At 37.1% G+C, this 24,137-nt stretch overlaps 1 protein-coding gene across 2 annotated transcripts in view; it reads right to left on the reverse strand.

Moving 5' to 3' along the window:
- The window catches only part of TMTC2 (transmembrane O-mannosyltransferase targeting cadherins 2), a 236,895-nt gene that overhangs the window by 80,418 nt on the left and 132,340 nt on the right, over positions 1-24,137 (reverse strand). For both annotated transcript variants that reach the window (XM_082280656.1, XM_082280657.1), the window contains exons 3-4: positions 17,104-17,932; positions 2,725-2,839 (exon numbers count right to left, since the gene is read on the reverse strand). In XM_082280656.1, coding sequence (XP_082136782.1) covers positions 2,725-2,839; positions 17,104-17,932 — 944 coding nt within the window. The remainder of the gene's footprint in view (positions 1-2,724; positions 2,840-17,103; positions 17,933-24,137) is intronic.

Genomic DNA, 24,137 nt, shown 5'->3' on the forward strand with positions numbered 1-24,137 from the left:
GAAATCTAGTTGAAATCAGCAGAGCTACTGAGAACAGAGCTTTGAGAATACAAATATAACATGCTCATAATCAGGCAAACCTTCAAATGAAGATTATATAGTTATGTATTAATGCATTTTAAGTTCTTCTAAATGGCAAAAACAGCTGTAACTCAGAGCCATAAGGTATAAGCCAGAAAACAAAAACATAGCACTGAACTCAACTATTCATCTAGTCTGTTAAATTCTTTAGATTTTAAGGTATTAGTAGTCAACTTCTAAGCCAACATTTCAAATTATTGGAAAAGAAGGAAAGAGAACAGATGCTTCTGTTTATGTAGGTTCTCTCTTTGATTGTTATCCATTAGAATTGTGAAGTTAAACCTTAATAACTTGTTCTTAATCAGAGAGCACTTGGATTTGTTATTGCCATGAGTGAACACTGAGCTGCACATGCCAATTAATTTGCATCAAATCCTGAGGCATAGGTGCTTAGAAACAATAGTGAACATGTGAAACACATACAGTGCTTCTAAATAACTGTAAAGATACTTTTTTTCCAGGAGTTCTATTGAGTGACTGTTTTAGTTTCAAAGGCACATACTCACAACTAGAAACAGCAAAACTGACATATAAGACACATTTTTCCATCAGAGGATTTTTGTAAAAGGCTCCCATAGACCTACATGCCAAGGATGGGCTTAACTTGCAAAGGAGCTCTCGAGGACTTGTGCTTAAAAGAATTGATTCATCTGTGCAATATCAAAGGACACTCCATTTACCACCTATTTTTCATGCTGGATATTGAAGTATCCGACACTAAGAAAGCCAATAAAAAGAAAAAAGTGATGCAAGATTTTTCTTTCAACTAGCTATTCAACTACTGTTGAATAACTAAAGGTTTTGTAAAGCTTGTTTTAAAAATAAACATTCTATTCTATGGTATTCAATATAGTAGTAGAAAGGCTAAGAATTAAACTTTATTTCTTAAGCTCTATATACACCAACCATCCTTTTAGTTAAAATCCTTCCAGACAAATTAAGTAGAATTTCAAAAAATTTTCTGTTCAACAAAGATGAAGGTTTACAGACATATATTTTGTGTATCAATGGAAAACTGGAAGACTAGTAGCTTATTATGAGAACAGTGAAAAGACTGAAAGCTGATTTCTTTTATGTCCCTGTCTTTATTTTCCAACCCCCTTTCCTCTTCTTACCCTGCTATTAACTCAGCTTCCCTCTACGACACAGTAAGAGACAAAAGTACCCTAAGGCATACAAAAAACTTAATAGTTACAATTTTCACCTTCAAAACGAATAGCATATGGGAAATATACATGTATCAATCTTGTCACTTTATTTGCTACAATCTTCTGCTGCGTTAAGAAGTTATTTTTTAAATGTGAGCAGAAATTTCCTCTTAAAAATATGTTTTTCATACTCCTCACTACCTAACAGAGAAGGAAATTATGTGCATACATACATTTGTGTAACTAAATGATTTTTAAAAATACACATATTTTGAAATACGAATTTCATTTTGGAGCAGAAATTCTATAACGAAATTATTTTGAGTTTCATTGTGCTTAACTGAAAGGCAAGTTAATGAAATGGGCAACTCATTCCTTGTTAAACAAGGAAAAAATTAGTAAAAAGTTAGTGTTATGGTAAACTTCATTTTCACATATTATAAGCAGCCATTTTAAACTGGACTTACAGGCAGAACAGTATTTTTTGATTGACTGATTTGAAGAGGCTTATTATTTGAATGCAGGTTTTGCACACTTTATGTAACAGTCACACTTTTCTGCTGCACATCAGACATTATTCTCAAATGGCTCCCTATGGAACAGCAGTCACCTGGATTCTGTCCTCCACACACATCACAAAACAAGAGCATACATGGTGGAGGTGACCAGCCTGTCTTGCAGCAGAGCCCCACTCCGACGGCTTGTGCTGGCTGGGTCATGGCAGGAGGGGGAGGAAGGGCAAGGATCAGCAGGACAAGTAGTGCTGAGCAGGGCACAGGCGTGACAACCAGCTGGGACAGCCAGGGAATCAGTCCCCTCCCTGCTGGGACATGCAGCACCATCCCACCTCAGTGCAAAGCTTGGCACGATGTTCGCTTCCTGTTCATGATTTGGTACATTAATGAGTTGGGATATCTTTTTTCCTGCTGAATAATTATCTTGATGCTGATGTTATTTATCCTTTTACACACCGACAACAGGGTTCAAGTAATTAAACTTTATTTAACCTATGCTGCTCTGAAGTCAGTCACAGGAGAAAAGTAATTTGCTGTTTTAACATTTCAGACCTCTGGAGCTAACAGAAGGGTACTGGTCTATGCTTGGAAGCGCTTACACCACTCTGCCCACCAAGTGTTCTATAGACTTAAAAAAGAAGTCTAAATAACACCTCACAATTTAATCGAATCACAAACAGATGGAGGCCTGCAGCTGACAACTCATCTATTGGTACTTTGTTTAGTGTGGGTTTTTTTTTTCTCCTTTTAAAGCAAACAGATTTCTAAGTTTACCTTCCCCATACCCATTACATTAATATATGATAATGTTGACCAAGAAAAAAATCCTGTCCACCCCATAGTTTAAGGAGCACAATTAATGAAATGACTATTACAAAGCAACAAATAACATTGTCTCCATTTCCAGCAAGTAAATCAATAGCTCCATTCACAACAGGTTTCAAGGATAATTCAACCCCAGGAAAGCCACACATACTTACAAATTATAAAGCATATCAGCCATGTTGCTGCGGTAGTACAAGGCATTTCTATAGGCGCTTTCAGCTTCAGAAATCTTGCTCTGGCTCTTGAGAACATTTCCAAGGTTACCCCATGCTGTCGAGAGGAGAAAACAGTATTCAGAAAGAGCTACAATCCAATTACACATGACAGAGTATCCAAGTATCAGGAAGTTTCTCAGGGAGACAAACCCCACAAAGAAACTATTTTTATTTAACAAGAGAGGAGGTTGGTTATTTTTTCCCCCCCATTCCTCTAGTTCTCTGCATCTTACTGTGAGACTCATATTTCACAGAGGTGATTTACATGCATTCTGCATGCTTATAGCTTTCGGGTGGGAAAAGGAAATTTTTTACAAAAATATGTCTCTAGAAATTACTAAGCAAAGGGAAAGGACCATTTTATTTCATACCACCTATAAATAAGTATCTCCTGAGTGAAATGTGGAACTGAGGCAACTTCCTAGTTTTAAGGCTTTTTTTGAGCCTCTTGACTCTAAACAGCTAGAAATTTTTCCAGAGTAGATGTAGTCCTCACTGAAGTATTAAAATTTGACATATGACACAGGAATTGAAAGAGCAGTTAGGTAAGTAACTAGGATTAAAAATATGCCATATGGATATAAACATACTGCGCAGATCACTAAAATGCTTTTTTTTCTACTAGAAAAACATGAGGTCCCATTCCATACAACTTGTGTTACAAAATATGCTTTTATAGCCCATCTATAAAGGACTTTAGGTAAAAAAATATTTAAAGGTCCACATGTGTTCCCTTTGGTGTTTTGTTGAGCAGCACAAAAACTACTTAAAAAAGGAATTGCAACTAACATTATATTGAAAACACAACCTATGCTACTCAGAATTTAGGAAGATAATTTAACTGGAATTATCATTACAGTGTGTGTGAACATGAAAAAAAACCCCACATTATGCTTATAAATGCAAAGTTGTTTCATAAAAAAGTTCTACTTTCACACTTTTTTTAAATGAAAAAACCAATGGAAAGATGATGCATGTCCTTTCCACCACACACACAATATATGTCATAATATTCTTCCCTCCAGATGCACTAACCATAAACATTAGCTCAAGTAGCAAGTAACTCTGATACTTCAGTCGAGACCATTTTTTTTTTTACAAAAATTTGCATCAGTTCTGACTAATGCAAAATTTCAAGGTAGTTTTAATATAACACTGCTAAAGAGGCTGATAATTGAGATAGGCAATTTTTTTCCACAGAAAATGCATAGCTTTCAAGCTGCTGTGGCTTGTTGCAGAATCATCCTAGCACAGGAATGGAAACAGCAGCAAACACAGAATTTCTTCTGAGCAGAATGAACTAGTCATTGCTGGGAAAAAAGTATCAAATCCCTTTAGAATTCATAAAAATCATGTCATTCAACTGAGCACAACGTTTTCTGTACACCAAAGAAAGTATATGCAATATTTCCACAGGAAAGGAAACTATCGCTTCTGTGAGTCAACTGATTTTAGCCTACTATTTAATGAGAAATAATTCATATATTAGCTATCAATAAATCAAAGTCATAAAATGTTCCATCATTTTGAAATACAGCTGCTAAAACTATTCTCAGATTCACTCAACTTTTATACTCAGCTAGCATAGGTGCAGAATTCTTCAATTTTCCCATTACTGCTACTCTCCCCTTTTTACACACAGAAAACACTTTAGAAGTACCAATGAAGATGACTAGCCAGTCTGTAGGCATTAACCCTTGTAAGAAAAAAACAGACTTATATATGATTTTTTAAATTAATGTGAAAACACAATCTGATCTTGCTTCTGCAATAAACCAACATCCGGTTTCCCATAACTGTATGTTCCGTATAATCTGTAGGGACTTTTGTTTTCACTCTAATCTCCTGTAACAGAGCATTACATCAAATGACTGTTTGAACTACTGGTAACAATTTCCTGACACATAGTTATTTATTCCCAACCATTCTGAAGCTCAATTAATGAAAGGATGCATAAAAGGATGATTGAGTTCATCATGTCATCTGTTAGACTGGAAAGACACTGTTAACCCTGTTCAATGTAATAGTTTCTCCTCTACATTTCATTTCATGCCATAGGCTCTAATATTTATCTGAGCTAACAATTTTTAAGGCCATACTTTAATTTACATTTTGCAAAATAATCTGTGTCAGGTTTTTAATATCAATCCTGGCAAACATTTAAAAATAACATAGCAAAGAAAAAGAAAATGCTGCCTTTCCTAGTATGTTACGAAAACTAATGACACAAAACACAGAACTTAAAAAAAATTGATACACGATATTCACCTGAACAAATCACTTAAGTTTGGTAATACTATTCTCACCTTATCCTATCAGACTTGCATAAATTAATCCACAAATCGATGAATGCATTAAGGAGTGTGAAGTAGATTATTATTTGAGTAAAACAAACTACTTGAACAAAGACTGAAGTATTTAGGGAACAGCCAAGTAATTTGCAATCAACTTGTCAGCAGTTCTAAACTAAAACCTTTAATTTACAGAAAAATGCACATGAAGCCAAGAAAATCTCTATGGAGCTTTCCAGATATTTGTGTATTATTTATTATTTTTTAGCTTATGAAATTAGAAACAGCAGTTCCAGTTTGCATTCCCTCTCTTTAAAATCCTTCTGCATTTCATCTGACTTGTCTATGGAAAAGAAGTGAATGCATGACAATTAGAACATCTATTTTTTTCTTCAACAGTGTTTAAGGATGAAGCAATGCTCGTCCAGGAAAAACGGTCCTCTTTTTTTTACTGTTCACCTGTTTATTTTGCAGACATTAGATTTCAAGACTCAAAGATGACTAAAGCATGTGGGCCTGAGAGATTCTCTAAGGGTACAAAGAAACATCTTTCTCAAAACAGTTTGAAATTCCTACCCATTGCTTTGGTAAATCATTTATTTGGATGATAAATGAGGGGTCAGAATTCTAATCCTACTTTTCTTAAGAACTTTTTTCTGTTTCCAATGCTGTCCAAAAGGATTTTCCATTTGCTTATCCTCCCTCCCAAGGCTTACAATTCAATTAAAAGTAAGATACGCACATCAATTCACTAATAATCTCCTGTTGGTCACAGCATCAATATTTGAAATCTGCATTACAGTTGATGCAAAGTTTTCTCTTCTTTCATTACAAACTTGTTGAGTAAGAATATCAGAGCGAAATAGTTTAGAATAATATGACAAAATTTAAAACATTACTAGGAGGAAATTTCACTTGCCACTTCTAAATCCTGCGATGTTTGCCAGTAATTACATCAGAGTATGCTTTTCAGGGTTTGGGCTTTTTTCTTTCAAGAAATTAGTTACTTGCGTTGTTACCAGTGCAATGGAAATAAAGTAACTATGGAAAACTAGGAGGTTTTACTATTTTCTAGGTGATGCTTCTCATAAAGTGACTAAAAAGAGCACAGAGAAGATGCTTTTGACCTTGACCACACCATGTGTGTTAAAAGGTTTGGCAAACGCTAAATTAACTTCTAAAAGTTTGGAGCATAAAATGAAACCAGCCCTAAAATGAAATAACCTCTTCTCTTTTGCTACTAACTTTTACATGCACTTAATGCTCATTCCTTGAGCATGACAATACAGGTTTCCAGTTTAAGCTGCTTTTTTTTTTTTCCTTTTTCTTTTTACCTTCTGTTCTTAACACTTTATTTTGCACTATAAGTGAATGCTTTTCACTATAAGTGAAAGTCATGAATTACAAGCATTCACCTTTCCACCTCACCTGTGGCAAGATCACCGTGATCTAGGCAGACACAAGTGGAGTAATGCATTGTGAATCTCTCAGCTCTGTGGTAAAGGGGAGCAAACATTATATTCAATATTCATGGAACTTGGACTATGTTTTTTCTGTTTATTCTTAGCACCTACAGGGAATACATTTTATGAAGCAAATTTTTCATTTTACCACCTATCTGAATCTCCACACTAACAGCTGAAAACCACATATTGTCCTACAAAGGGCACTGGACCACTGCTAAAGTTACAAACTATTCAAAGATTAGAGAACTTTGCGAAACAATGGTGACAGCAAAGGATGCCTCAGCATACATCACAATGTAGAATGTGGCTTCATTAAAAAAAAAAAAGGATTATGTTCATACCTTTATAACAGATACATTCCTGTCACCAGACTCAGCTGTCTCCTGCTGAAATTACAGGTGCTAAACTGCAAATTAAAAGAGGTATATTCTGTTTGCTGTTCTGCTGCTGGTCTGTTATTCAGGAGGCTTTGCCTCCTGATGCCTTTGTATTCTTGAACACTTACTACTCATCTACTGATTTCAAGTTTTTTCTGCCAAGGATTCTATCTTGCTATGGGTTTGCACAGGGACTACTCTAACAATGCAGGCAGGTGCTAACAGATAATGAATATTTTATAACCTCTGCAGGAATGAAGTAAAGGAGGAAGACGAAGTGTTCTTGCAATACAGAAGAGAAATGTAAGGAACATTTCCCCACATAATTAGTATCCTCTCAAAATGAGGGCCATTTAAATTATGTTATTCACAGTCTAAACATCATGGGAACATTGATACTTGACTAAGATTTTCATATTTTATCTATATTCTTAACTTCTGTTAAAGGGTCAACCTTCTTAACACGTCTAGAAGCAGACAAAGCATTTGTTTGGTTAAAAAAAATTATGAAAAAAAATAGCTGGAAAGTTTGTCATTCCCCTGACTCTTTTGAGGACTTCTGAACATGATCTATCATGAGGCAAACTGAAACATTAATACCAATGGAAATGGTATTAAATGGAAAGTTGATCCTAGTGGAGAGAAAAAAAAAAAATAGGCTGATACCTGCAACAGAGTTTCCAATATCCAATTATTCCACACCACCTTTGTTTGGTAAACTGTGAAGAAATACTAACACAGCACCAGTTATAAAATTCACATTTGAAAGGTCATAACCATAGCTATAAAGAACACCACCTTTCCCTTTTGGTCAAAAGGTTAGATTCAGCAGCAGCTTATGGCTTTTCCTTTCCTACTTGATAAAGCAGAGTGGTGTTCCAGTCTTTAGCATTCACATTTCATCAGACAATCACCTTTTTCTTCAAGGGGGAAACAGTTTCACAAACAGAGGAATGACAGGCTTCTCCAAGAAAACCTCTGAAAGCTCAGTTGCACATTCATAAAAACATAATGAAGAGAGTTCAACAGCTAAAACAGTTTTTCTACAATACAGAGCCACTCACAAAGACATTCAGAAGATTAACTAGATCATGTTTGTTGAATGGTTTGAGAATGGAAAAATTCAACTAAATTGCTGCTTTCAAAGTGGGACAGGTTTTGCATAATTTCTGTACTATGGTTTGTATAAGGTATTTATATTTTTCATGTTATTTCAAAGAAATAAGGATTTTTTTCAAAATATGTAATAAATTCATGCATATAATTTGCAATAATTTTCCTCTAGAAACTTCACTTGTTAATAGAACATATTTTGATCAAGTTACCTCCTTTTGCTAACTCAGCCACAGAACTGCCCTATTTCTTGTTTCCTAAAGGGATAAATGGTTTCTACATAATCATAATTTATGAATTTAATCTACCTTGAACATCGATTTTTTTAAAATATCAGTGGGTATGTGGTAACGTTGAGACAGACTGTGTTAGAGATCTATCACCTCTTTTACATATTCTTCATTTATTAAGGTTGTTATTTATATCATTTGTTCAACAGTTCATTTGTTGATCAATTGCAGAGCTTTTGTAATGACAGCAGGTGAAAGAGAAACAGAATTGAAAACTATGCAGTGCTTTGAAAGCTATCCAACAACATGTCAGCACGGGTACTAACCAATTCACTTTTGGCAGGCAGTGCTTCGGTTTTGCTTCTCAGTTCTGAAACCCTGATGCAAAGGGGTGCGAATGCATATTCTACTGCTGATACAGCCCCTTCATCCCCTGTGTTACAAAAAACTAACTCTTCCTCCTCAAAGGATAGCAGAGTGACCTTGGCAGCTCAGTGAACATGAGAGATGAGACTGAGCAGCTGGTAGTGTTCATTGGCTTCACCATTACCTACCCTCCACAGCCAGTTAAATTCTGCCACACCCTCCCTCATGCTAAAATGATTTTTGTGAAGAGTATGGTATCAATCAGACAACCAAGTTAGGGAAAAAAAGAGAGAAAAGGATGACCACAGTACCTCTAACATCTAATCTACTCACTGTTCTGTTCACAGCAGAGCCCAGTCACACCTTTGCAGAGCTTTGTTAGCTATGTGTCGCAAGTGTGTGAACACAGTAAGACATTACTGCCACGAAGTTCCCATTCCATGAAACTTCACAATGGTCAGGAACAGAGCTGTGAACAGTGCTGATCTGAAACTCTCATGATATGAGGAACTGTATTTTGTAGAGGCAATGGATATAAATAATGCAAGAAAATGAAATGAGGACAAAGGAGCAGAAAAATGCAAGTGGAACAAGAGGACATTTCTGAGCACCCCTGTCATCTCAGGATTAACATTGAGATCTTCAGAGCCTCATACTGACTCAGGCAAGGTGGTGACCATGTACTAAATTTGTCAAATTATGTAACCTTCTTAACAGCAGGCTTCTAAAAAATTATCTATGCTACATTCAAAATTATCACTTAGGTCCCAAGTGATGAACTGCAAGCCAGCCTCCTGCAGCAATGGCAGGGTGCACTGAAATGTCAGCTCTGGTCCTCAAAGCTAAGAGTAGACGGATTATTGTTGGCTTCTTCCCAGAAAAGGGGAACAGTGAGAACAGTGTCCTGGAAACATCCCAGAGGAGCCACAGGGAGAAGAAAATCAGCATTTGGGTTTGTCAAACCAAGAGAATCTTCAGATGTGCTCAAACAACATATGTCAGACTTGGAAAAGGCAAATTAGTTCATATCCAGGTAGCAGGCTTTTCAAAACACTTCAAGTTGTCTGGTTTTGTTTGTTTTGCTTTAAATCATTTAGAAAGGCAAGACAAGAGCCTGTGAAGCTTTGCCAGCCAATACATATCCACATTGGTATGGAAATATAGGTGGCAGGAAGGAAGGTCGGTCATAAAATTACCTCCTTCATTTACCAGTAGTGAAACTAATTAAAGACACTACAACTATTAACTAGCATCTTTAATAGTCCATATTCAAAATACCTTCTGTATTTTAAGACCTCAAAGAAAAGTTCAGTGTGCTAGAGCATTCAAGGAAAGAGAAGGAAACGGCATTGAGAATTCAGTCATTCTATTTCATGATCTTTTCCGCAATTTAAAACAAAACTATGTGCAAGCCTCTTGTGCATACTGTAATTGCATCAGCTACCATTTACTTTTTGGATACATGAAGATTGGCAATGACAACAGTTCAGGTTTAAGCAAAAAAAACCCCTGTTACAAAGGAGGGGTACTTGAAACCTTAGAATACTTGTGTTTATCTATATACATTGGGATTTTACCCTAACACAAGTGGCGTAAAAATGCATAGATGCAGATTACTGCCCTGCCCACATTAAAGGTTAGTTTCTCTACCACATTTATGTAAGGGGACCTGAATATGTACCAACACAAAATCCATTACAGATAGGAAAATGAAGACATGTAATTCCTGGCAAAAATTTTACATAAAGAGAAGTTTTTCCAAGTCGTCATATTTTGAAAAAAAGGCAAAATAATGAAACAACTGGATGACTGTCTAATGCACTTAGACAAACATGCCTGGCTTGAGAACCAACTCAGATAATCTCATCTTCCTCTAATTAAAAGTAACTCCCTCTGAAAAAAAAACCTCAGGCTAATTCCACAGAACACTCAAATATGGACCAAAGGTTTGTCTTTTAATCAAACTGGAAAATAAAATATATCATTTTCTGGAAAAAAAAAAAAAAATAAATTTATGCCATTTTACTTGATATGCTACAAAAATTCATCTTGCCAAAGCTGATTCCTCCTTGACCAGGGATGCTTGTTTGTTTGGTTTTTTTTCTACACTGTAGTTTTTAGCCCAGATGAGCTTGTTGAATGATTTTGCAGAGCACCTCAGGGAAGGCAGGAGAAGAAGGAACAGTCTGATGGATCCATGTCTCAATGTCTTATGTTTGTTTCTTTAAAAAAGCCTAACTATTAGCTAATGATAGTTCCTCTTCCTATCCCCCTGCAACTTAAGAGTCACAGATCAGAGTTGCTGTTGTACTACACTCCAAGAGGGAAAAAAAAAATAATCCTTCTTTCCAGACCTCTACACATATATACATATATAAAGGAAGAATATCAGGCTTTCTCATATCCTGCTGAAGAAGCACATCCCACACTGACTTGGGTTTCAGAGGAAATTACAGCACTACTAAAAAACTGAGAGAGAACACTGTCACTGCAGAACAAATTCAGAGTTTGAACTGAACTGTAAACCACTTTCTTTCAGCTCTCCAACATATTGGCATAACCAGACTATTTTGCTGAGGCTGGGCTGCCTGTGGCATGTTCAAATGCTTTAAATAACTATGACTGTTTCCCAAAAAACTTACTAATGACCATTTCTTCTACACTGTTTAATCATCCAGACCAGCACTACCGTGCATTTAGAGAGCCCCACACTGTTTTCAGGGAGTAGGCTTTTTATTTAACTTTCAAGCAATTCTATGTGGTTCATTTGAGCTATGTCCTTGTTCCAGCCAGGACAGAGTTAATTTTTTTACAGTAGCCTGGCAAGGTGGTGCCTGTAGTCCCAGCTACCCCATCAGGCATGGCCAGACCCTAAAGTTATTTGATACCATCTCCCATCACTTACCAGGGGCAGGAGTAAGGAAAGATCTCTCTCACTCCAGTCAGGGGAGAGAGCATTTGGGAGAGTCTGGATGGGGACAGTAATTTGGGGAGCAGTATTCCTAAACCAGGACAAGCTGTTAACAGTAGCAGATACAAAAAGTATTTCCAACTTATTTTAAGAACTTTGAAGAATCCTGTAGAACATTTATCCTTCAAATTCTGGCATTTTTGTTATGAACAGAGACACCAAATCTATCATGGTATATCCTGCATAACTCATATATAACAGACTCATATAGCCATATAAAATTATATATTATAAATCATACTTTTAAGTGTAATTCCAGCCTACAATTTTTTTTCCTAAAAAAGATCATTGCATCTGCCATACAGTAGCTGTTACAAAGGTTCTTACTGGTGGTTGGAAACATTTTACACCACTGACAGAAGATACACCTTAAAGTAATTTCTTCTTAGAAAAAGCTGAAAATTACAGAAGTCAAGGAAAATATCCATGCAACATTTAATCAAAAAAGACTAAGTACCAAAAAGTTCTGGCAAAGGTATTGAGAAAAACTGATAATGACTTGTTATTATGTTTCTCTGACAATTTCTAAAAACATTAACTAAAAAGAATGCCAAGAATCACCATAATGACTATATATTCTGATATGTATTTATCAACTGGCTTAGGAGGGATATTATACTGCCATAAATACAGAGAGGTCTTAAAACAACCATGAATCATCAAAATAAAAAAAAAGTCTGTAATCTTATGATACTAGGTAGTATGAGTTCCATTCCAGAGGGAAAAATTGAGATTAAAGTCGTTTGTTCAAAGACTAAAGAAGAGTTCATTAGCAAAATTAACTCATGAATACCTACCTCCAGATGGTATGCTCATACCACTCATATCACTCATTTCTTAACAGTGATAATATGCAAAACTTTTAAGTGCACTTATTAGTGGGTTTTATATGTTTAAAATCCGATATTTTATATGGCAATCTGTGCACTGAAATCACTTTCTCTCTTAAACCTTTTTTTTCCCCAAACCCACATTTTCTATTCAGTGCAGTGTTATATTAATCACACTGTTACCATTTTATTATTATTGAAATTAAATGAACCAAAGGAAGAAGATATAACTACTGTGCAGAGTAGTATTTTGGGCTGTTGGGCCAAAGATGAGTTGGAGTTTTACTGACAAGCTACGTATAAAAAAACCTGAATATACACAAAAAAATACTTAAATGAAAACCCAAATGCTCAAACTATTTTAAAACACACAAGGTGGTACTTATTAGGACACACACTGCTCTATTTAGGAGGTAAGAAAAATGTGTAGTGAACAACAAGCCGTGTTTCAGAGCAATAGCTATTCAAAGTTCTAAAGGTATTAGAGGAGATCTTGTCAGCACAATGTAAGCTCTTAATAATAAGCATATTTGAGGAATGCTGAACCTTAAAATACTTAATCTCCTTTGGTCTCCAGTCATCAGTAGTGATACAAAAAAAAAAATAATGGAAAATGATGTTTTATTGCATTTTTTTTGTTTGAGGGAAATACGGGTTTTTTACCTAGCTTAGTCCAAATAATAGTAACTGTTTTTCCTCACTGAACTGTTAGTTGAATTTTTAGTTAAGCACCCACTTTGTGTAGAAGGTCAACTATTTCCTGGAAGGATCCTCAAAGCTTGCTTACAAATGTCATGGCACCAGGAGACTAAAATTTCATCAGTACATATGACCAAGCAACTAATACTTCTGTGGCAGTCTAGCAGTTTAAGCCTCTCTATTTGCTACTTATTTAGTCAATGTCTGTACCAGGTACAGCAAATATATCATAATGATCTTTGATGTTCAGATGTGGATTGCGAAGTATGAAATGGCCCAGAGGAAAAAGAATACACTTTTTGAAGCTTATTTTTGGTACTACAGGGAAAACTAGAGTTAATGAGGCATAATAAGCACAATTATTTTGTGTGTCATTACAATTTTATATTAAACATAAGGTAATCATCACCACAGAATGACCCTTAGTCTAACTGAAAAAGACATGACAGCTACCACCCACTTTTAACTTTTTTGTTTGTTTTTACATTTTGGGAGGCTTCCTTCGCTATACGAGAATGTTCAGATGATAAGTATGGTTTTTTATCAGTAGGACTGCTCATTAAGTTGAAGGCAGAACAGAGAAACACTTGTGTCTTTCCCTCCCTGCGGTCAAAATATGCATACGCCCACTTCAGAATTCATAAACTGAATTAGTCATTCTTGCGTATTTCTCCCTCAGGTGCTGACAAACTGTAACAAGGTACTGCTTCGATCACTTCAAAGTTATTTGAAATACTAGTCATCACCCAAACAGCAGAACAAGACCGGTAAAGATGCAGCTAAGGCATCCCAAGTCCTCACAAGGACTCCCTCAGCCAAGCGATGGCAGCTGCCTGCCACACAGTGAGGCAGCCAGGAAATCCGGAACGCACACGGTAGTCTGGAGGCAGCTTCACCACTCTCTTCTCACTTGACTCTCCCATGATGCATTTTGGTGGGTTTTTAAGAGATAACCCATGCACCATGCTTTTGAGTATTTTTTCCACATTGTCAGTGATTGACAAAAACAGCCTGGAGAAATGTAAATTGCAGAAAGGCTGTGGCTGCCTGCAGGGGTAGAGGCTTTCTCACTTGAGGCAGAACATTACTCTGTCTGCACTGCCTGCAAGGTGCCCCTGAAGGGACCAGAAGAAAGTACTGGTGAGGTGATTATCACCTATTTCTTCACTGAGGATTGAAGATGGAGAAGCTGCTGAATATGTTTGCCTGGAAGTCCCACAGCAGCAGATGAGATTATAATCTTACACATATTGCAGTACAGAGGACTTGATTATAAACCATCACCATGTGAGACAACTCCATTTCCAAAGCAGTTCAGCCACATTAGTACTCAAATGTACCCATGTTAAAAGCTTGCCTCGCTAACACCCTTATGAGTACAGCACATCAGCTCAATGCTGCACAGCATTCAGCCATCAGTGGCTTTCATCCTGCTAGTCCAGAATACAGATGGACCTGGAACAAAACACTCATCTTTTTGCTTTAGCAAAGCTGGTCTTCAGAGATTTCTATTTCTTTATTGGTTCTCACACTGAGAGTTTTTCAAGGGATACCTCATTGCTTTTTAGATTAGTACAGAAGCAGCTCTTGTTCAGAGGAAGCTCTTTGCAGGAGCTAAAAGAAAAAGCAGAACTATCAGGGAAAATGATCCTGCTACTCCAGAATTTTCAGAAGTAAGAAAATACTATTGAGGAGAAACTTGCTATGAGTTGAGGAAAGCAGAGAAATGAGGAGTGACAGCCTCTTCTGAGTAGCCTAAAAATAAGGAAAACACTTCTCCACTCTACCGTTTGATTGAGCAGCCCATTGTCTCACTCCTGAATAGCCTATTTATCACCACCATTCATGAAACTAAAAAAAAAGAGGCAAACAAAAATAAATTGTTTTTCCTACGTCAACCTCATTTAATTACTGAAGAGTAGTTTGAATTGTTGATCTCCTAATGCCTTAGCAGGATTGGCAGCCAGTCTAGTCCAGTCAGGCTTGCCTGATTGTATGAGAAATAGAAAATAAAATTACCATAGTCAAAGCCAGGAATAATCTTAGAAATATTCACAATAATGAATAGAGTTGGGTGACAGGTCGCATTAGCTAGGGGTTTCCTGTACCCAGCCTTGTTACAATGTGTGTGTGCTAGCAAATATTCAGCAGAAGCTTAACAGGATGTTTTAAGGAGATTTAAAGTCAGCTCAGTCATGTCTGTATCATCGCATTGACATACTGTCTTTGCTTTTACACATCTCACAAGACACTTAATGTCAGCTTATACAGCAAGAAACCAGACAATCATATACACACGAGTCTGTGCATACTGAGATGTGTATGATGAAAATAGCTCATCTTGTCTCCTGGGAGTGTAATACCCAGTAGTCTAATTTCCAGACAATGCTGCAGCCTATCCTACTATTGGGCAAAAAGTAGTATAGTTTTTTTTTGATCACAAAATTTGGCTCATTCCAAGCAGACAAGTAATGTCTGGGGATCTCCACCAAGGACAAAAATAGAACATGTATTAACTAATCAAATGCATACACGCTTTTCTTTTCAAGGAATTACAGTGTTTTAGTACAAGTTTTATATTGTCACTAAATTTGTAAGTCTCAGAGCTTCATATAATCACTCTGGTGTGCTGGCTCGCTGTTCAGTTACTACATTTCTTGCTCTCCTGTGCTAGTTTTGAAAAAAAAAAGTAAAACATGGTACGTGCTTGCTCACAATTAACAAAAGTCACTTACTGCAGCAACAAGTTTAATAATTTTCCTAGGATGAGAAAGTATATGAAGAAGAGTTACAAAATCAGACTGACCACTAAAATGCTGCTTTTCAAGGTATTTTGTCTGCCAAATCTACTTTTTCACTCCCTATCAGTTCACAGTAACCACCTGCATCTGCCTGTTACTATCAAGCTTTTAGATTATGGCATGATATAACTGTCTAACCAAAAAGCACATCTCTATCAGCAGATGACTTTGAATCATATAATGGGTTTCTCTGCAGAGGACTGAAAAACCTTGAGTATTCAAGTGCTGTCAAATTTTTCTTTCACAGGCAAAGCAATCAACTGATCCCTTCTCACTTCTGATGAACTGTGAATAAGGAAGGCTTAGTCAACGTCTACATTGACTCACTCACAGGTGATATTTTGACCATTCTCATATAAACTTGCATGTGTGCCAAGAGCAGTACAGCCAGGCAACATGGAGTTCAGGATCTCAGCTGGATCTGCCATGTATGCGTGAAACCGCAGAGCCACAGATAAACATTGTTACTGATACCTAAATTAGCAGGTTTACTGCCTGTGTGGATGTGTTTACACTAGCTGTGGTCACATCTCATCACAGCATAGATAGAACCTTTGAGATGTGGCTGGGTAACGTTACAAATAGCTGATATTTACACATGAACAGGAAGGCATAAGTATTTGACAATAACTCTTTACAGTACTCATATGCAGGGGGAACTACAGTAATTTCCTAGGCTGAATTATATGACCTCATTTCCTCATTTTTATTACATATAATTGACGTTATTTGCATCAGATGAAATAAAGGAACAGCACCTCCCTGATGATGTCCTTTACTATTTCCCATATTTTCTAGTCATAGAAAACAGAACATTTGGTAAACATATGAAAAATCTTCATTAGCATGCTAGATACCAGATTCCAAATGGAAAAACACCAGGGCGTGCTCTATAATATTAATAATACATCTTTAATTTCAAAATACAGAACTAATACGACTGAAAAAGAAAGTATGCCCTTACCTTAGGCTCTCCTTTTCTCTGTGTTAATGCCAAACCTGTAACACCTAATCAAAACATATTCCTGCTTCTCCCCAATTTTTACTAATGCACATACCACTGCAACCTGAGATGACATTTCTTAAAGTATCCTCTTTAGACGTAGCTGATAAAATCAGACAATTCAAAGGCAGACTGTATAAGTAAAGCAGTCATGATAAAGAGCAAAAATTACCTTTAGCAGGGTTTACTTTTATCCCTGACCTGTACAGCATCTCCTCATTCTGCCAGTCCCCATTCCTGACAACAGTCTTGAGTCCATAGAAAATAATTAATGCAGCAGTGGAACAAAAAACCAAGTTCTTTAGAAAGCGCTTTTGGGCTTTGACATAAAGGGCCCTGACACCTACTGTAACCAGCAGGCAGAAGCCCATACTAGGAACATACAGCACACGCTCTGCTATTACAAAGCCAACATAGAAAAATAGGTTTGTGGCAGGAACGAAGGGCACTATTAACAAAGAGAGAGACAGAATGACAATGTTCTCAGTTGAAGGAAGCTGCAGTTTCTGAATTTCATGCTTTTTTAGGCCATTCTCTTCTTTTGATGCAAAGCTTGACTTCACCTCCAGTGTCTTGTACTCCATCTCTGGGTGGCAGCTATGCCCATTAGCATTTTGCTTGCCATTCATTACAGTTTTCCCATTGCATTCTCTCTCATTGCTGGAGCCCTTCAAGCTGAAGTAGGCAAGGAGGAGGAGTCCTGCATAGAAGGCCACAGTGTGTAGATTCCTCCAGTCACTGACTGCTTTTAGAAGAGGCACAGCATCCATAGACCAGTCAAAGCTGAGGGTATCTGGGCACAGCAACAGCCAGAGGTTCTTGGTTGGCAAGTAAAAGAAGGTCAGGGTACGTGTGAGAAAACTGTCTGAGTCAGCTGCTGGATTGTCAGAATTAGAAAAACTTGGGGGCTTGTTGCCCATCCAGTATAGGCGAACACCCAGCAGTGCAGTTCCCCAGGAGCTCAATAAACCAATGCTGAAGAACAGGGTCAAATTCTTTCTCTGAAAAGAAAAAAAAAGCATTGAATCAACACTATGTATTTAGCTGTGTAAATTATACACAAAAAAGAACGAAGAAAATATCTGATAGAACTTTTTTTCAATAATGGAAACAAACACAATAGACCTTGGTCTCTGACATTTGGATCACGCCACATTGGGGTACATGGTTGACTACAGACTAAAGGAACTGGCTCTTTCATTTAAGCTGTATCAAGAATGTATCAGAGTCAAGCCTTCAGACATTTTAGGGCTGTCAGTCCTCACTTAAGATTTAGTCTGCGTAATGCTTTGGAAACTCTTATTTTAGAGGAATTTATGGAATCTTACATTAGTTCCTACATAACCTCCCAAATCCTTTCACTGTTTCTGGCTGTGACCAAAACACCAGTCTGCCTTAGCTAGATTTAAAGTCTAAAGGATGCTCCAGCTCCATATTCCTTAATCAAAGTCTCTCCTGAGGCATTTCACCAGAGAACTGATTAAAACGTCCAAGAAAGCAAGAGAGGAAAACAGACACAGATTCCATACTTAGGTCTCCTAGCTCCTACCTATTAACTATAAGTGACCACTTGGAGCCTTCAGAGGCTACCTACTATTGGAAGTCTCACTTCATTTTGCATAAAACACAAAAAGTTTCACCTCAATATGAGGATTCTTTACATGGCGAGTGGCAGAGCACTGGAACAGGCTGCCCAGGGACATTGTGGATTCTCGTTCTCTGGAGACATTCACAACCCACCTGAATTTGTTGCTGTACAACCTGCTCTAGGTGACCCTGCCTTGGCAGGGAGATTTGAACTGGATGATCTCCAGATGTCCCTTCCAACCCTAACAATCAGTGATTCTGTGATCTCGGAGCCAAACAATACATTGGGGAGTTTGCTTCAAGCACAGCATAATAAGCGCTCCAAAACCTTTCACATTTTCATATGCATCTACATAACATTATATGAAGCAGGCAGCTGACTCCACCTACCAATATCATCATGCTAGCAACTTGAAGAATCTCCACTTATTTATGGAATAACTGAACATTTTCCAGCAGGAGCTGCTTCTTGGGTAAGTTCTTCTCTCAATTACATGGGCACCCTAAATGAAAGCTGGTTTACATTACTCTTTCTCTATGAAGAAGCTAAAATACATGCATTTTTATATTTCAATTTCTCAGACGCCTTTTGTAAGGAAAAAAAATACCTATTTGCCAAATAGTTCCAGATACAGTATAAGTGCTTTAATAACCTTTTCCTCATTATTAGAAAGAATTATTTGTCAATCATTTTTCATTTTATTAGGTATGGTTTTTCCATCTCACACTACACATTCCTGGATGATTATTCAATGTTTACTTAGTTATTCAGAAGCAGAACCTCACAGTAGAATGTTTTATCTTATTTCTACAAAACAGCTCATTTTTCTCCTCTTTGGGCAGGATCAACCCTTGATATCATGAATTACAGATGATAGTGTTGACCATTTTAGGTCAATTATTAATAGTTTTCTACCATCAGTTTACTGATGTTCTACTAAGAAGACAGTCTAGTAATGATAAGTTATAGTTTATCTTATAATTTAGCATGAAGAGATTTATTCCTTTTCACATTTCTATAGAGTTCCTCCTTGTGAAGTTTAAAATACATGTCAGTTAGATTCATTCATTCAGTTTTGATACAATATGGAATTTAATGGAGGCATTAGTAGGGAACAAACAAATTTATAAAGAGAACATTTATGCACTTGGATCACAAACATCTAAAAAACACTGGCACTTTTTATACATAAAGTAAAGCCTGGGTCCAGATTTAATTTGCCATATCAACACCAGTTTGATTTACTAGCTTTTTTACATGTTGAATAATCCACAGTTTTTTGGTAACATATAAATCAAAAGCCTCATCTACACTTCATGCTAACTACATTCCCTGGAAAGCCTATTAGAACAACTTACTTTTATTTGTAAGCTGGATAATACTTCACAACTCACTTCACATATAGTTTCATCCATGCCTGCCAAAACTACTTAAATGCTTTTAATGTTATAAAACTGTGTAAACTGGTTATCACTGAAACTCCCAACTAAGTTTATATTTGGAATAAAAAGATTATTCAGATTTCATGGATTTGCATGCATGCCCTCATAGTAAAACCTCATGTCCCTGGTTCAACTATCCTTTAATTCTTGTCATATTTTTCGACATGAAATTTCTTCTGCCCACCCTTCTGACTCAATTATTTTTAAACTCATTCCTTCAAACGCACATATAAACAACCCTGAAATGTTAAATGTGACTAGGTGCTCTTTTATACATCCTTCATATGAATCTCTTATGAGGAGGCTGCTTAGACAGAAAGAAGCTGGGAAATGAAAGATGGTCGTCTTTGTTTGTTTGACTTACAAATAGTCTTTTCTGGAAGGCTATACACCACTTGAAATATTAAGATATCCCAAATACTAAGGAAGTGAAACTTGATTAACAGATGAAAAGTGAGCTTTCATGGACTGATTAGACTGCTTTGTTGTTTTGTTAATATTTACATAACAACTGAAAGAAAATCTCACTTTTCTGAAGTTCTAACCACCACACTTTTGAATTAAATGCCAAGAGAGCTCACATTACAAAGTTCTCTGACAAAACCATGCAAGAGCAGATATGCTACTCCTCATGGGTAACAGTGAAACCATCTAAAAATTTTCAGATCTTCCTCATATGTTAAACAACTACTAACAATAAGAAGTTTGCCTCTTGCTCCTCCCCCCAGAAATGTTAACAATATGTAGCTCAGAGTTAATCAATCTTCACTGCTCGAGTAACTATGAGCAGCCTCTCTTTTAAGCTTTACACTTAAGGTCTGTAATATCTGGATCCTCACACTGGTTGGTTCTAAAAAGAACACAGATTATCCACATACAGTTTTGTGTTTCATGCTGTAACAAAACTTTTTTTACTATTTTTTAAGCATTTTACAGAACTTTCAAATGAAATATGTAAGCATTCACTCATAGAGCTCAGAGATATCTGAGTAGGTTTACCACCCCAGCATATCAATATATCATGCCCTAAGGCACTAGTCAACTGCAGACAGAGCTCTGATAGATTCTTAAACTCAGTTAACTGACCACAGGAGTGAAGCGCAAATTTCCTGTTGCTGCCTCAGACACAAATGGCTTGCATTCTTCCCCAGATTTCTGACATGGATCTTTTCAATAGCCAGTAGCTTTACAACTTTTTAAAATTAACTACATGTTAACTACAGTTAGCAATAACCTGTGTAACACTGACATGTCATTGTGAATTTTCAGATTTCAGCGGAGGCTCAGGCTAGAGCCAAGAAAATCCGTCCCTAACATTTAAACGTCTGATACAATAATTTAAAGTAGGATGCCTTTTTCCTTTCTTGTGTTTTTAATTTTCAATTTTCAAATCTCACAGATAGCATTGGCCTAGAAGGGAAAGACAAAGTCATTCCCTTTTTTTCCTGTCTCAACATTCACGACTTTTGCATAGCTTTTATCCCTCTGTGCTAATATAGTCACAGATAATGAGAAAGGCTTAGCACACATTTTGGCTTTGCTTTCTTTCAGGCTTTGGAAGAAAATCATTCCAGCAATTTATTAAAATTAAATAATATAGACAGTTCCCCAGTAGACGTCTGCCTGCAAAGGAAGTGCTTTCAAAATGAACTCTGCTCAGACAAGCACTTTCACTAGTAACTCTTCCTCTGAGCCTCCTGACAACCTGTGCTCCTCTGATCTGATTGTGTATATTCAGTGCAGTCCAGCAGCAGAAGAGATCCTCTGTAATGCCTGGCAGAAAGGATTTGGATTACTATACTCATAAATCCAAATCCATCCCATCTGCCATATGTTTTGACACCCCCATAAATCCTCCAACCTTTCGTAAGTAGTCATTTCCATCTGAGGAAAAAAATGAGTACTGATTGAGATGAGATTTAACATCTCTACTGCCTGCTAACAGCCAAGTACCACCACTGCAATTTTAGTCTCTGTGACTATAGAAACCTTTTTCATTGCCCTATCAAAATCCATCTGCATGACCCACCCACTCTGAACATTTATCTTGCATTAAATCCTAATCCCTCACTTCATTATATTACCCTTAAATAAGGCACTTAAGCAGATTTCTTAATTGGGCAGCCACTGCCAAAGCTCAGTCATCACCTAAGTGGTATCCAAAGCATTTTCAAAAGACACTGTTCTTTTAACCTCACCTTGTCCATTTCACAAAGCACCGTTAAATATGGCACATGATCAAGACAGTCAATATCAAAATCATCACACACAAAATGTTATTTTTAGAACTCAGGAAATGCAGAGATGAAAGAAGATGTGTCATCAGGCATTACTCACAGGAGTTTCTTTTCCAAATTAGAGCTCCTTAAAAATATGTTGGCTTCAAAACTGGGACTTCAAAAGTAGTAAAATGCTGCCAGATCACTAGACTGACAGTATCTTCTTCCCACAGTAGATAGAGGTTCCTGGATAACAGCTCAGGCAAGCTGGAGCCAAACTAGAATTCAAAACATCCCCACCAGGAATGAAGCTATTTACTACAACCCCTGCTGGGTCACAGTACTGAGATGGAAGCGGCCTTTAACGCTGCTTGATCACCTGCCCAGTTTGTTCCTGCTCACATGACCTACTTTATAAATGCTCATTTTCACTGGTGATGCAACAACTGGCCTGAAGGTCTGTTTTTACTCAGAGTTGGAACTCTGGCTACAGCTTGTCCAATATTGGGACCAACTGTGCATATTTAATGACATTTACTTCTAGTGTTATGACCCCACACAACTCTTCTCCAACATGGAAGTGATAGCATTCACAAAACAGCTGAAGATTATCTGCACATACTTTTATTGTAATTAGGCTGTAGCACAAGCTAAACAGTCCTTATTGCTATGACTTGCCTTACATTAATTTGAGTTATAAATACCGGCATTTAAAAATGCCAAAGTCTTACTCTAAAATTCTTCATTCTTTGATATGAATCTTTAATTACCAAAACAAAAAAAATCCAAAACCACAAAGACTCTAACCTCTCTACTGAAAAACAGTTATAAGGACTACAGAGGAAAAGACAGACTGCATTAAGATCAGAAACTGTGTGAATGACTGGAGATAGTGTAAGAGCGGAAGGACTTGATAAGGACAGGAGAACAGAACAACACAGCCTTGGAGAAGTAGACAAAAGATATAACTTGGGCAAACAGAAGTCAAGAAGAACACAAGCAGGATGCCAGCTCAGCTCTGCAAGGCTGACAAAGCAAAAGTTATGTAAAACAATGATACCACACTTACTCAAAAGTGGGGGTAGAAAAACAGCCACCTGAAAAGGACACTGGACACTGAAGACCACCAAAGAAGACCCCAAAGAACCATAAAAGGACTTCTGATAAGGGCTGTGACTATGTAAAATAAAGCAATACATATATATCACGTAAGTGGGGATAGTTAATGAATATGTAATCAGTGTTTATGATAAGAATTCTGTTTACCCAACACTTGGGGCACTCAATCAGTGAAAGGATCCTCCAACTGCTCAGTGCTGCAATAAACAGTGCCTGCTTTGCAATACTCAGGAATGTGTTAGAAAGTGTCTATCTGGCTGATTTCAGTATGAGAATACAGTAGTTTGATAAATCTGTTTGCATGATCAGTGCAAGGCAAGGCTTTCTCGAAGTCCACACAGCTAAAAACTGTGTGATAATGGTGATGCTATGGATATCTATCCAGAGTTCATCTATCTGCAGCAGAAAGAACTTTACACAGGAGATTAGAAACCCATTGGGACCAAAAGACATTTCTGGACTGCCAGACTGCTCTGGGAAGCTGTCCAGTACTACTGTTACCACTGCACAGTAAGAGAGGTGGTCGTCACTACCTGCGTTTCATTTAACAAGTATTGTCTTAACCAGAGCTTTTGCAGTGAAAGAAGGGTGCTGCACTTTCCACGCTAGACAAAACACTGAGAGCTCACTGATCATGCAAGTATGTTGTGAGGCAGAACTGGAATTCAAAATGATTTTGAAATAACAGAGAAATGTTCAGAAAATTATACCTGTATAAAAGGCAGGGACAACACTGATTGCTTAAAGCTACACAAGTACAAGAAGTGGAACACATGGTTGGCCCATCTTCAGAGAAGCATGAGGGATTATCACGTATCACAAGCAACTCTTTTGAACC

The sequence above is a fragment of the Coloeus monedula genome (assembly GCF_965178545.1).
Source record: "Coloeus monedula genome assembly, chromosome: 4".
In the NCBI taxonomy this organism is placed as follows: Eukaryota; Metazoa; Chordata; class Aves; order Passeriformes; family Corvidae; genus Coloeus; species Coloeus monedula.